The sequence below is a fragment of the Elephantulus edwardii genome, unplaced genomic scaffold, assembly GCF_000299155.1.
Source record: "Elephantulus edwardii isolate Elephantulus edwardi_28Jun2011 unplaced genomic scaffold, EleEdw1.0 scaffold00082, whole genome shotgun sequence".
Lineage (NCBI taxonomy): Eukaryota > Metazoa > Chordata > Mammalia > Macroscelidea > Macroscelididae > Elephantulus > Elephantulus edwardii.
Genome location: NW_006399832.1, coordinates 2,943,480 through 2,959,132, shown reverse-complemented (window position 1 = coordinate 2,959,132; position 15,653 = coordinate 2,943,480). Strand labels below are relative to the sequence as shown.

Here is a 15,653-nt window from a genome sequence, read left to right as displayed (position 1 = left end):
CCTATCACTCCTCCCTGAGAGAGACTTCACCCTGATTCATAAGGAGGAGGGGATGGCGTATTCTCTTAGCTACTTCCTGCTGAAAAGGGACTTATTTTTGTATTCTACATGTTCTGATGTTTGAGAAACACTAATTTGACCTGAAGAACATACAAAAATATTAATTATGACTGTGTAAAACAGCAGAGGCCATGTGGGGACCATATCAAATCTTTACCAACTTCACAAAGCGTAACTGTCCCCTTCAACAGCACAACTAGCATAAAATCCATTCCCATGAGGTGAGACATGTCCCCCATACTCCCATACCTCTTTCTACTCATATCAACACGTCTTTTCTTTTTTTTTTCTTTATAGATGCTTTATTTCAAAACATAGTTAAAATTTACAAACACCTTCCCCTCTTCTTGTTTATTTCAGTGTTAATGTAATTCATAAACAGATACAGGGGCTAACAAGATGAAGCAGGTAGGGTAAAGAACCCAAGCATAACAAGAATCTTAGTAGTTTGTGGAGCATAAAAGATGTTAAGTAGGTAATACGATAATAACATAGGCAAATATATAAGACAGACAAACATATAGCTAGTGATATTTCTAAATTTGTTATTATTTTTTTTCCAACATTTCACCACATATATTTCTTCTTATGCAGTCTAAGCTGAGAATGCCATGTAAATGGGTCACTGCGAAATGCAGCAATTTAATTCTTCTCCAATCAAAATAAGAAACAAACCAGTATGATCTTACATCTAGTAGCTTTTGAAGGTTTTACAGCAGTTAAAGTAATAATAAATTTGTTATTATTGTTGTAAGATGTGAAGTGAACCACAACTCATAACTACCCTTTGAACAACAGAGATAGAAATCTTACCCTATATTGTGCTGACATCACATACTACCATGCTAAAGTTCACTATTAGAATTGCTTTATCAATTTTCTCTCCTTGAGGGTTATCCTCTTTCTCACTGACCTTTCCCAGCCCAGCACTGTGTCTTTTTTTCAAGAACTGGCCCCTCCTGATAATATACTCAAAATGCGTGAGCTGAAGTTTTTCATCCTTGTCTAAGGAATACCCTGGTTACACTTCCTCCATGAGAGATTTGGGGTTTTTTTGACAGTCCATGGTTAGGTGAATTTGAAATCAGCATTTCCAGTTTTAAAGGGTTAGAGTATGCAAGAGCTTGAAAATAAGTTTTAACAAGCAGACCAGAAGGAGGTTGTTATTTAACAAGTTGTAGTCTAATGTTATTTTCCATTGTCTTAGTTATCTAATATAAGTGTAGCAGAGATATCACAAGCAGATGGCTAAATAAACAAATTTGTTCTGTTAAAATTTAGGAGGGAGGAAATCAAGGTCCAGGATAACAGCCCTGGGGAAGGCATTCTCTCTCCATCAATGGGGAGGAAAGTCTTTATTTCTGTCAGTATCTGTAGGCCTGTGTTCCCTGGAGCCCTCAATATATTTTGTCCTTTCCACATGTTTAGGAGTTTTGTCTTCTAGGGACCAAGGTGCACTCTGTTCCTTGTGATTATTTTTTAGTGGATAAAAGGTATTACGAACTACACCCTCTGAAAACTCTCCTTACGTATGATTTAGGACTGTGATGGGACTGGGGAGTTTGCATTCCATTCTTAATCTTCCTATAACTACTTGATTTTTTTGAATCATGAGGGATCATTACATAAGTACTACATTATATCATTAATTTAATGAATTTTTTGAGGGGGTTCACAATTCAATCCATGACACCAATATATGGAAATATTTATGTTTAGGATGTCTACTATGGTCTAATAAATTATAACATGATTTTTTAAAATTAGGCTTCATTCATGTACATTTTTTTCCTTGCTCCCTCCCTCTACCTACCAAATTCTTCGACACCATAACTTCCTCTCATCCCTACCCCTTCTATCTCTCCTCCCCTCCTTATATGTCCATACAAATCTCACTGGTTATTCTTCTGTTTTTACAGTAATGGACTTATACAGTATTTGTTCATATGTGCTTGAGCATAAGCACTGAGCATAATGTTCTCTAGTCTCTCCCATGTTATATTTTTCAAAATTGTTACTCCTCAGTGCTGCATAGTATTCCATTTTGTGAATGTACTACAGTTTCTCAATCCAGTAGTTTGTTGATAATGGACATTAGAGCTGTATCCATGTTTGTCATATTGTGAATAACGCTGATATGAACATTGGTGCAAAAATCTCCATTTGTATCTCAGCTCTGTTTTCCTTTGGTATATTCCTTGCAGTGGCATAGCTGGGTTATATGGAATCTTTATGTTCAGCTTTTTGAGGACATGCAAAACTGCCTATGGTAGCTACAGAGTGGTACCATTTTATAATCCCACTAACAGTCTACACCAGTCTTAGCTGCTTTACTGGGTCCAAAATCTGATACAGTATCTCACAGACCACACAGAACTATATTAGGGAAGTCAAAAGGTTATAATCCAGATTAATAACAGAATATAGTCAACACTGCTCCCAAAATGTATGCACAAACACCTCATCCTTGAGTCTTGCAGCTTCAGGCCAGTGATCACAGGTTCTCTGTCCTGCCACTATTGGCTTCCCACCTCCAGTGTCCAACAGAGTTCTCAATCCTACCAATATTGGCTCTTTCCCTCCCCTCTCCCCAGGGTCCCATCTAACATCAGGTCTCCAGGTTGGCTGTAGGTTTTGCTGCAATAACTGGAGCCAAAGGGTGCCCTACGAATGTTGCTTTTTGTTTATTGATGCCAGAATGTATCTCTGCCTATTGCTGCTGGCTTTCTCAATTCAGTGGTGAGACTGGACAAGCCCCTTGTAGATTATTTAAACTGGCTGATCTCCTTGTATAATGCTAGATAGCCAGTTCCCTAGTACACAGGCTAACACGCCCCATTTGTGTACTCCCTCCATCTACATAGCAAAGTCAGACAATGACTAGGAAGACTCATACTGAAAGATATACTCCACAGATTGTACATGGGAAAAAGAGATAGTCTCTTATTTACGATGTTTTTAGTTACGGCAAATTGAACTTAGGATTCTTTCCTCTTTTAAACATATTGCTAGGTAGCAATAAGTGCTACATACAGTGTTGTAGCACATAATTTGCTGAGGTGATCATACTCAGATGGTCACTTTTTGATGTTCAAAGATCAGGCTTTTAAAGAGACTGCTAATAAAAGTTACAATAATGAATAAGAATGTTAATTTTATGGCAGAACCAAATTAAAATGAACTGAATTGAACCTCATAAGGTAAGGACTTCTTGCATTAGAAAATAGAGCTGAGGATCTACAGAATGAAATAACCCATAAAGAACTTTACAGACAAGTGAATGATTAGTTTTATTATTAGTAATATATATACTATTGATATTTCTCAGATTAGAGCATGTATAACCTATTGTTGTTAGATGCTGTTAAGTACAGCTTACAGCGATGTTATGAACAACAGATCCTATCCCTGTCCTGTGTCATCCTCATCATCTGTAACATACTTGAGCCCATTACTACAGTCACTGTGTCAACCCATTTGATTGAGGGTCTTGTTTTGCTGACCCTCCACCTTTCTAAGCATGATATATGCCCCTTTCCAAGGAATAACCTTTCTTAGAAATATGTCCAGAGTACCAGAGACAAAGCTTTGCCATATTGGCTTCCACAGAGCACTCTGGCTGCACTTCCTCCATGCTGTTGTTCTTTGTCTGCTCATGGGATATTCTGTACTCTTCTTCAACACTGTAGTTCAAAATCATCTATTCTTCTTATTTATTGTCCAGCTCTCAGATACATAGCAAGTAATTGAAAAGACTGTGACCTGAGAATGACAGAAGAAGAATTGATACCTTTGAGCTGTGGTGTTGGAGAAGAGTACTGAACATCTCATGTGCTGACCTCTCTTCTTCCAAACATGATGTCCTGCTCCAAGGACTAGTTCTTCCTGGCACCATCTTCAAAGTATGTGAGACACAGCTTCACAGTCTTTGCCTCCAAGGAGCAAACTGGTTTCACCCTCCTCAGGACAGACCTGTTCTCTTGGCAGTCCAAGGTATATTCAGTGCTCTTCTCCCGCACCACGTCTCAAAGGCATCAGTTTTTCCCCCCTGTCATTCTTTGTCCCTGTTAAGCTCTTAAATGCATAGCAAGTAATGGAGAAGAATATGGGCTGAATCAGTCACACTTTAGTCTCTAAGTTAACAGCATTGCTCTTTAGTGCTCTGTAGAGATAGCAAATTTTTCCAGTGCAACTCATCTTTTGATTTCCTGAGTAGTGGTGCCAGAACGTTGATTGTGGATCCAAACAAGATGAAATCACTAACAACTATAATCTTTTCTCCACCTATTATAATATGGCTTATTGGCATTGTGGTGAAGCTCATTGTTTTCTTGATGCTGAGATGGAATTCATAATGAGGTCTGCAGTCTTTGACCTTCTGCAGCAAATATTTCAAGTCCTGTTCAGTTTTGCCAAGCAAGATTGTGTCATCTGCATAAAACATGTTGTAGGTCAGTCTTCCTCCATTCCTGAGCCACAATCTTTTTAATAAAAAAGCCCAGCCTCCTGGAAATAAAGCCCCAAACCAAAGTTCATAAGGGACAAACTGGAACGAAGCTTAGAAGGCCTAGTCTGTGGTATAAAGATACTGCCAAATACAGCCAGAATGCACAATCTGAAGAGGATAAAATTGATGAGTGGGACCTTCTAAATTTAAATCTCTGTGCACATCAAAACCTTTTTCCAGCAGGGTGAAAAGAAAACCTACCGACTGTGAGCAAACATTTGGCAATACCATCTCAGATAGGAGTCTCATAACAAAAGTTTACAGAATCCTACAGGGCCTCTACAAGAAGAAGACTGATAATCCAGTTACAAAATTGGCAAAAGACAGGGAAAGACTCTTCACAGAGGAGGACATTTTATGGCCAACAGACACATGAAGAGATACTCCAAATCACTGGTAATAAGAGATACACAAATAAAAACCACAATGAGATACCATCTTACTCCAGTAGCAGTGGCAGAGTTTAGCAAGGCAGCAAGTAATAAATGTTGGAGAGGATATGATGAGATAGGAATTCTTATGCATAGTTGATGGGTTTGTAAAATGGTACAGTCACTCTGGAAGGCAGTTTGGTGCTTCCTCAGAAAGCTGAACATAGAAATTGCATATTACCTTGCTATTCCACTTCTTGGAATACACCCTGAGAAAATCAGAGCTGAAGAACAAATGGAGACTTGTACACTGATGTTCATAACACCACTATTCACCAAAGCAAGAACATGGAGACAGCCCAGATGCCCAACCACAATGGAATAGATTGAGAAATTATGGTACATTCACACAATGCAGTGCTATGCAACACACAGGAGCAGTGATTTTATAAATTACTGTCTAACATGGGAGGGACTGGAGAGCATTATGCTAAGTGAACTAAGTTTCATAAAGACAAATACTGTATAAGACCATTATTTTAGAGTGAGTACGAGGATCCAAGAGGGGGAGGAGAGGTACTTAAATCATAGGGTCACACAATTTGATGGTTGGTGGGAAGGGTGGGTAAAGGAAAGGGGAAAGATCTGGTGTGAAAAACCATGTATATGAACTTTATGAACTTTGTAAGTTAACCAGTATAAAATAATTTTTTTTTAAGTCCAGCCTCTTGAATGATCTGCTCAGCATATAGATTGAACAGCTATGGGGAAAGGATACACCCCTGACATACTCCTTTCTTGGTTTTCAACCATGCAATATTCCATTGCTCTGTTCTGCTCCCTAGTCTAGATACACGTTTTGCAGAAATACAGTCAGGTCTTTGTTTATATTCTAAGAAAATTATTTGGGAAGTAGTTTCTGAGGATTTTTGACAAGGGAGTGAAAAGATGTACCTCAAAGTTCTTGTGGATTCAGTTACAAACTAAATCATAATAACAATTAGAGCAATAAGGTGAGTTACACAAACTTTTTTGTTTCCCATGCATGTGCAAGTTATATTTTTTCTGTATTGTGGCCTGTATTTAAATGCATAAATAGCATTGTAAAAATTTGTAACATTAGAAGAATTACCAGAATTTGAAAAAATTATCAAATCATAGAATACATACGGTTGGGAAAATGTGCTGATAGATTTGTTGGACAGAGTTGCCTGAAATCTTCAGTTTGTAAAATATGCAGTATTGATGAAGCATTTATTTTTCTACAAGCCTTTGTAGACTATATCAGCAGTAGGTCCAGAAGAAAGCAGTTTATGAATTTAAGTAATAATTTTAATTGTCAGGTTTCTTTGTTAACTATAATTTTACAAACAGGGAGCTCTGGTGGCCCAGTGGCAAGAATGCTGCGCTGCAATCCCGAAGGTACGCAGTTCGAGGCCACCAGCAGCTTTTCAGGAGAAGGATGGACAATCTCCTCCTATGCGATTAACTGCCTCTGAAAACCATCTGGAGGGTCAGCTATGGGTTGGTTCTGACTCTATGGTACCCAACAACAACAACAACAATTATAAACTTAGTGATTATAGTAAACCTTTAAAAACTGTTTTCATATGATATTTTCAACTATTCAAAACTTTTTTTACATTAAATTGGCATTATTTTTGCACTTTATTTTTACAGAGCTTAAAATGCCATGTATATTGTAATGCAAATGTTACCATAGAATCAGAGGTAGAATAGCCTTTTACCAGATGAAGAATATGAAGTCATTTGTGACATATTTAGTGAACATTACCCTTCAATTATTTGTATTCTTTGCTTTGAAAAGATTTTTTGCATTTCAGTCATTTTAATATTTTATATATGTTTTCCTTAGAGATTCATCTCCCCCCCCCAAGAGGAATGTCATGTAGATAGGATATTGTAAATTTGTTTATCAAAATGCTTATTTCTGGAGGCAGTCTTTCAGACCAAGACCTAATGGGATGAGCTAATATGAAGGACCTGCGTAAAATGCTGGAAAAACAGAACAAGAGCCATAGGAAAGGAAGGCGGAATAGGCAAAGATGAACAAGGTTCATCTCACATACTTTGTGCATGTTGCTAGGAGAGGTTATTCTTGGAGAGCGACATCATGCTTAGGAAGGAGAGGAAGACGGTCAACCACATGGATTGATACAGTGACTGCAGAAATGGGCTTGAAAGTGTCTGATATTGTGAGGATGTCACAGGATTGGAAAGGATTCAGATCTGTTTTCATAGGGCCACTATGAGTCATACTTGACAGCACCTAACAATAACAACAACTCTTTGTAGAATGTCTTTTACCACGAACTGCCCCTTTTGACAAGATTTCTAAAGTTTGTGCAATAAAAATCCACCATCTTGACCTCTTAAAAAAAAAAAGCTTATTTCTACAGTTTTTCTCTTTTGAATTCATTAACTAGTATCTTCATTTCACAGTCTAATATTTGATCATATTCAGTTTGTTTAAGGAAAATTTAGAGTGGATTTTAATATAAAAAATAGAGAATTTTAAATTTTCACTTTGGTTATAATTGAATGATTTATCTTAAACAGATCAAGAAGTTGGTGTATGTCTACCTGGTGCGATATGCTGAAGAACAACAGGACCTGGCGCTCTTGTCCATAAGTACTTTTCAGCGAGCCCTGAAGGTAACAGAGTAAATGCACAGATAGCTGTTTCTGAACAATTGTATGTGGGTCATTAAAAGTAGAACAGTAAACTCTTGAGTGGCTTTGTAATTAGTGTCTTGAAAGAATTAAAAGGCTTCTTGCAGTTTTATTCAATATGCTTAGAAAATAGTTATCATAGTTTTCTAGGATTGCAATAACAGAATAACGTAAGTGGCTTTAACAAATAAAAACTAAATTTGATTATGGTTTGGGAGGGTCCTGGCTCTTGGGGAAGGTTTTTTTCTCTCCATTGTCTTTAGTGGGACATGTTTGTCTTATTTCAACTTTTTATGCCCAGGGTTCTTTGTAAATCTCAATGGATTTTAGCTTCCAGGGCCTGGAGCCTCTAATGGCAGGGGCCATAGGATATGCAAGCTCTCCTTTTTTAGTGTTAATTAAATAATTCTTCTATGCTTACTTCTCTTTTCTAAATAATAAGGAAATACATCTTGTCCTCGCTCATTTCCATATATCAGCTCCTTTTAAGTTAAGTAACTCACTAGTAGTTATTCTCTTTATATAATAAGACCTTGTTAACCATGTGATAAAAACGTGACATTTTTAAGACTATATTTCTGTTTTTAGGATCCAAACCAACTGATACGTGCGAGTGCTTTGAGAGTTCTATCCAGTATTAGAGTGCCAATTATTGTACCTATCATGATGCTTGCTATTAAGGAAGCTTCTGCTGACTTGTCACCATATGTTAGGAAGAATGCAGCCCATGCAATACAAAAATTATACAGGTAGGTACATTTTTAATAATTCCCAAGATCTTGCATGTTACATAGAATAGTAACCCATGACAACCTCTTTTATTAAAAACTTTTACTAGCCTATTCTAATATTCCACAGTCAACACTCTTGGCACCAGTAGCCAGGAAATTAAAAGTCATATTGCCATGGGAAAGTCTGCTGTTAGGGACCTCTCCAAAGTACTGAAGAGCAGTGGTGTCCTTCTGGAGACTAAGGTACATCTGATACAGGCCATGGTCTTTGCAATCACTTGTTATGCATCAGAGAGTTGGACAATGACTAAGGAAGATAGAAGGAGAATTGATGCCTTTGAGCTGTGGTGCTAGAGAAGAGTATTGAGAGTAAGGGCTGCTAGGAAAACAGATTCATCCTGGAAAGGGTTAAACCGGGTGGCTCCTTGAAGGCAAGGATTCTGAGGCTCCATCTAACACACTTTGGACATGTTGTAAGGAGAGACCAGTCTTTGGAGAAGGACATCATGCTTGGGTGGGTGGAGGGACAGTGCAGGAGGGGAAGACCCTCCCTTAGGTGGATTGATTCAGTGACTGGGATAATCGGGATGGGAGTGTCAGAGATAGTGCAATTGGCACAGGACAGAACAGAGTTTAGGGCTGTTGTACATAGGGTCGCTATGAGTCGCAAGCGACTCGATGGCACATAACAACAACATCCTAATATTAATTAAACTAAGTGACTCTATTTTCCCCTATCCACAGTCTTTGAACACTTTTAATGTTTCTGTTACAAAGATTTAATTGTGATCTTGTTGGGAACTTAGATAATTTATTAATTTTAGTACTGCAGAGTAATCAGAATTTCAATTTGCAATCCTTCAGTCTTCCTGTGATGGGCACATACCAGTATCAGTTTCTACCCAGTAGGTTCTGACTCATGCCAACCACCTGTGTGTGATACAATATTCTGTACCGCAGTGTTTTCAGTAGCTGAGTTTTCTAATGTATGTTACCACATAATTCTCTCAAGGTGCTTTTTTGGGGGAGTCAAATTGTTAGCCTTGCAGGTATCAACAGAGTAGTATCTTAACTGTTTAGTATAATTGCGGATGACTCACACACACATACATATATGTTCCTAGAGAGTTGGGATTTCCCCCCCTGCATTTTTTGCAAGATTGATTCTCAAATGTGTTGTTCTTTAATTTACCTTCTTCCATTTGCTTCCATCTTCCATTTATTTCTTTTGTTCCATTTCTCATTTTCCCCTCAGGGCTAATTTTTATATAATCCTCTAAAAATTTGTCATTTTAAATGTTCAATATTGAATAAATGAAAACTTTTCTGTAAACTTGACTTAAAATCACAATGAGAAGAAAAAAATTTGTTGATTTTCGATACAGTACTGCACCATAGTAGTGTAATATTTGCTAAAATAACCACACAATCTGTCTGTGTGGATCACAACAAACTAAGCTGTGGCAAATGTTGAGAAGAATGAGAATTCCAGTTACTTGCTATGTATGAGACAACTGGACAGTAACTAAGGATGACAGACAGAGGATTGAGACCTTTGACTTTGTGGTGTGGCAAAAAGAGTGTTGAACGTTTCATAGATTGTAAAGAGAACATATTTTTCCTGGAGAGGGTGAAATCAAGTTGCTTCATAGAGGCGAAAATTTTGAAGCTCTGTCTCACATGATATATATGCATATACAAAGATGGTAACAGTGCCTTTGAAATGATAGATGCTCACAGATTGGTTTTTGTATATAATAAGCATTACAGGAAACTAAATATGTAATGAAATCAAACTAAGATTTGAGGAGAAGAATTTGAACTGGGATTTGAAAGAAAAGGTTTGAATGTTAAAATAATTACACTACTACTACTAAGAAAATCATACAATCTTTAGAAAAAAGTAAAAATTCTTTTCTCGTGCTGTCAGGCAAAGCTAAATTACTAGCGAATGGGATCTTTTAAAAAGTAAGTCCCTATATGCATCAAAATGTTTTCCAATAGGGTGAAAAAACTCCTACATACTGGGAAAAAGCATTTGACTATGACATCTCAGATAGGATCTCATAGTGAAAGTTTATAGACTACTATGGGGCCTTCACAATAAAAAGATTGATAATCCAGTAGCAAAATGAGCAAAAGCCATGGGATGACTTCAGGAAGGAAGATATTCAGATGGCTTGCAGACACATGAAGAAATGCTCAAAATCAGAGAGATGGAAATAAAAAAAACATTGAGATACCAGCTCAGCTCAGTTGTTGTGTGTCCTTAAGTTGGAACCGACCCGCTGATGCTCAAGTGGGTTTTCAGAGACAGTAAATGGCATGGGAGGACAGTACCCATCCTTCTCTAGTTGCTAGCTGATGGACTTGAGCTGCATTTCTTTGGGATTGCAGTGTAGTACGATAGGTTATTCCTCGCAAAAAGACACTGTGCTTGGAAAGATGGACGGTTAGTGATGGAGAGGAAGATACTCAATGAAATAGATTGACACAGCGACTTCAGCAGTGGACACTTGTAAGAGATAATGAGGATGGCACGGGATAGGGCAGGGTTCAGGTCTGCTCTTCATAGGGTCACTAGCTATGAGTTGTACTCAGTGATACCTGACAATGACCACAACATGTTCATATCAATGTTATTCCCAGTAGCAAGAAAATAGAAACAGTCCAATGTCCATCAGCAAAGGAATAGATTGAGAAGTTGTGGTACATTCATATAAGACTATATAGCACTAAGGAATAACAATTTTGTAAAATGCTGTATAACTTGGTGAGCATGATGCTGAATGAACTTATTCAGTATTAAAAGGATAAATATAATTTAACACCATTATAACAAGGAACTCATGCCATATTATTCAAAATGGGTGACCCTGGAGGACATTATGCTGAGTGAAGTATCTCAGTAACAAAAGGATAAATACTGCGTGGTGCCACTGTTGTAAAACCAGACTGACATTGGGGGTGGGGGGGAGACTGAGAAAGATGGGTTCAATAATGTGTACTGCATTGAAACGGGTGAGGAAGCATAAAACTATTTAAAAGGGATATGTGATTAGGTATTTTTGTCATGACAGGAGTCCAGAGCGAAGACTACATGGTGTATTGGACGTGGGGTAGGAGTGTAAAACAATGAAAGAATTTTTCTTTTACTTTTCCAAGAGGGTAGTGTACTAGGGGGGAGGGTTGGGAGGGGAAAAAAGTACCACAATGAATGAATGGAAACCCAACGTCTCTGTAAATGGTCATTGACATTAATAATAAATTAAAAAAATAGAAGGATAACTGGTAAAATATGCATAAATCCCCAAAAGATGAAGGGAAAGAAGGAACGGGGAAGAAAATGTGAGAGGAGGAAATCACGGGGATAGCAGAGTTTATTGGGCATATAGGAGGGAGGGTATGAAAGAATAGGCAAGATCCAGTTGAAACTTGAAAAGAGGATAATAATAGCCATAACTCAATGGTGATTAATGTTATAAAACACAATATATATAAAAGATTATATGAAACAATGTGAATGAAAGATGGTATGAAACACAGTGTATATGAATAAACACAGTGCATACAAATATTGTTTGTATACCAATATCAAATTAAAGTATAGAGATATGGTACTATGATTCATGATACAGAGATTTGGTTAAAAGAATTGCTAGGTTCAAGAAAATTGTATACTTTATAGTTAATTGCTCTCATAAACATAACTTTGTGTGGAGAGTTGCCATTTTCAGTAATAAAATTGTCCAAAGCTGTATTTGGCTTCTCATTATCATTTTTGTAGAAATAAACTTGTGATCTAAGACCCAGGCCCATTTTGATTTAAAAATCATTTCATCATGAGGGTGTTTTTCTTTTGCTTTTCAAGGAGAGGAGCAAATGGGGGGGAGGGGGGAGGGGTTTGTGCGGGGAGACGGGTGCAACAATGAATGAATGGAATTCCAAAATCTCTGTAGATGTTCATTGAAATGAAAAATAAACAAACTAAATTAAAAAAAAATCATTTCATCATTGTGTTCTAGTTTATATCCTAAGCTTTACCTCTTCCTGCCTTGAACCTAACACTCCATCTTGTCTTTACTGCTTATGTGAAGGTAAAAAACAAGCCCATTGCTGTTGAATTGTTTTTGACTCAAAATAGCAATATAGGACAGAGTTGTAAGAGTGCCATTGATTTGGAACTGACCCTTTGCTGACCCTCCAGTAGGTTATCAGAGGCAGTATATTGCATGAGTTGATTCTCATCTTTTCTGTAGCAGAATACTGATTGATTTGAACTGTGACTGCATTGGCAGTGAAGCAGCTAAATGCTAGGCTAGTACTCCCTTAGGGCAGAGTTACTTTTGTTATTGTTGAGTACTCTTGAATCAGAACTGACTCAGAAATGACCCTCCAGCAGATTTTCAGATGCAGTTAAATGCAGAGAGATTGCCCATCCTTCTCTCATTGAGCAACTCAGTGTGTTCAAACCACATGCCTTTGGTTTGACAGCACAACTCGTTACCACTAGGCCAACAGAATTCCCTTGTTGAGAGCATTGTCTCAGCGGTGGTAGTGGATGGTATGGTGTACCATAGAGTTGGAACAGACCCATAGCTGACCCTCCAGCAGGATTTCAGAGGCAATTAAAGCATGGGAGGAGATTGTCCATCCTCCTGTGAAACAGCTAGTGGTCTTGAGCCACGTGCCTTTGTGTTTGCAGTACAGCTTCTTGCTACTAGGTTACCATTGTTCTCCTTACTAGAATTGCCTTATTTGGCTTTCTAGATTGTAAATTTTTACAGAAACAAACTATAACATCCTTCTCCCACAACTTTTGGGTTAGCATGATATTGCTTAATCATTACTATGCATTTATACTGATTGTTGTTGTTGATTGCTGTTTATACTGATTATTAGTCCTTATTAATAAAGCAATTTTTATATAATCTCATTACCACCTGCTGTTTCTGCTTTAATCTCTTAACTGGAATATTTCCTCCTTTCCACAGATCTAATTTCAGATCATTTATGATTAATTTTAGGAATCACTTTTAATAAGAAATCTGCCCTTTAAATTCCTTATATAGTTCTGTATTAGAATATGCTTGCTTTGGTTCCATCTATACTAGACTCTTTTTCTTTGTTTATCCATTGTCTGACTTCTCAGTAAATTAACAAGAATCTAATTTTCTGTAAGGAACAATGTTTAGAACAGTGCTAAGAAGATAGATGCAGCTTTCATTTTGGTACATGTATGAGTCTTCTGTTTTTCTTATTTTTAGATAGCATATGTTTCCATCAGTGAACTGTTGTTAGGTGCCACCGAATAGGAACAAACTTACTGACTATCCAGCTGGTTTTCAAAGGCTATAAATCTCACAGGCAGAAATAGCCTGATTTTTCCCTGAGGACCGGTTGATGGATTCAAACCACCTACACACCCACTTGGCCAATCAAAGCTCCTAGATATTTACCTACTACTTTCAGCCTTGAAAACCTAATGGAGTTGTTGAGTTTGACAAGTTTAAATATTCTATTGCATTGAATAGTTTACTAGGTAAACTAGATATTTACCTACTAGGTCACTAGAGCTCCTTAGTGAACTAGATTATTAAAAATGTATTCTTATTTCAAAATTCTTTGTGCATGCTTTTGGTGATTTGTCATTCATAGTAAAAAAACTTAAGTTATTTTTTCCCCAGTTTGTTAAAAAAATGTGTATAATTGCAGCTATTTTCTTTTTTTAATACTATAACACTTTTGGGTTTTTAAAAAAATTATTATTATTAATTTTAATGGAAATGTACAGAGACTTTGGATTTCCATTCATTCATTGTTGCAGTTTTCTCCCTGCCCACCTCTCCCTCCCAGTTAGCTCTTCTCTTTGAAAAGTAAAAGAAAAATTCTTGCATTGTTCTACAGCCCCTCCCCCCAAGTCCATTCCACTCTGCAGCCTTTGTTCTGGACTTCTGTCATGACAATAATACTTATCCATACATCCCTTTTAAACTGTTCTTTTCCTCATCTGTTTCAATGCAGTATACATAATTTAGCCAGTCATTCTCCGTCTCCCCTAGTCCCAGTGTCAGTCCCATTTTACAACAGTGGCATCATGCAGTATTTGTCCTTTTGTGTCTGAGATATTACACTCAGCATAATGTCCTCCAGGGTCACCCATTTTGTATAATATTTCATGAGCTCATTTTCTTTTTTAAGCTCTTTGTTTTTCAAAGCAGCATAGTATTGCATTGTATGAATATACCACAGCTTCTCTGTCCATTTGTTTGTTGATGGACACTTGGGTTGTTTCCAACTCTTTGCTATTGGGAACAAGCCACAATAAACATGGGAGTGCATATATCTGCTTGGGTAGCTGTTATGGTTTTCTAGGTTATATTCCTAGTAATAGAATTGCTGGGTCAAATGGTATTTCTATTTACCACTTTTTGAGAAAGTACCATACTACCTTTCATTGTGGGTGCACCATTTTGCACTCCTACCAACAGTGAATAAGAGTTGCAGTTTCTTCAAAACCTTGCCATCATTTGTTGTTTACTGTAGTTGTTTTCTTAGTTATCTTTTTATCCAGAACTTTCTTAGTGGCTTCAATATTTAGGTTTAGTTAATATGAGCACTATAAAGGGAATATATAGGATACTTTTGTGAGAAAAATAGTCTCATATTGCTATCAGTTTTCTATTAAATATTTTTTCTTTGATCCCTTAAAAATTTTTCAACACTATTGAAATGTTATTTAAAGTTCAAATTAGATTAAAAGAGAAATTAACATAAATGCTTTTTAAAAAAATTTTTACATTTTAGCCTTGATCCAGAGCAGAAGGAAATGTTAATTGAAGTAATTGAAAAACTTCTTAAAGATAAAAGCACGGTAAGTAATGTGTTTTTATGTCATAATAAAATTATTCATTATTGGAAAGTATCCTTTTTTCTTTTAATAATTTACATAATTTGTTTTCAAAATGGAACACATGAATGGAGCTCATACTAATTTTTAAAATCTCTAAAAGTTTTTGTAACTTTTAGTGGTAGACAAAGAATTGCATATCAAGCTTACTCAGTTACCATCTTTTATCATCAAAGTCTGAAGAATGACAAGTTGGAAAAAATATGCTTCATTTAATCTGTGTCTGAATTATTTACTTCTTTCATTACTAAAGTTTTTATTAGATTTTTTTAAAAACTGAACTTCACTTGGGAAAAAATTAACTTTTAAAACTGAGTCTTAGGAAATATTATATGTTGTTGTTATGTGCCGTCGAGTCGTTTCCGACTCATAGCGACCCT

General features: G+C 36.7%; 1 protein-coding gene across 1 annotated transcript in view; it reads left to right on the top strand.

The window, feature by feature from the left end:
- AP3B1 (adaptor-related protein complex 3, beta 1 subunit) overlaps nucleotides 1–15,653 on the top strand; it is a 358,199-nt gene that overhangs the window by 85,501 nt on the left and 257,045 nt on the right. The window contains exons 6-8 of the mRNA XM_006889841.1: nucleotides 7,519–7,614; nucleotides 8,221–8,381; nucleotides 15,171–15,237. Coding sequence (XP_006889903.1) covers nucleotides 7,519–7,614; nucleotides 8,221–8,381; nucleotides 15,171–15,237 — 324 coding nt within the window. The remainder of the gene's footprint in view (nucleotides 1–7,518; nucleotides 7,615–8,220; nucleotides 8,382–15,170; nucleotides 15,238–15,653) is intronic.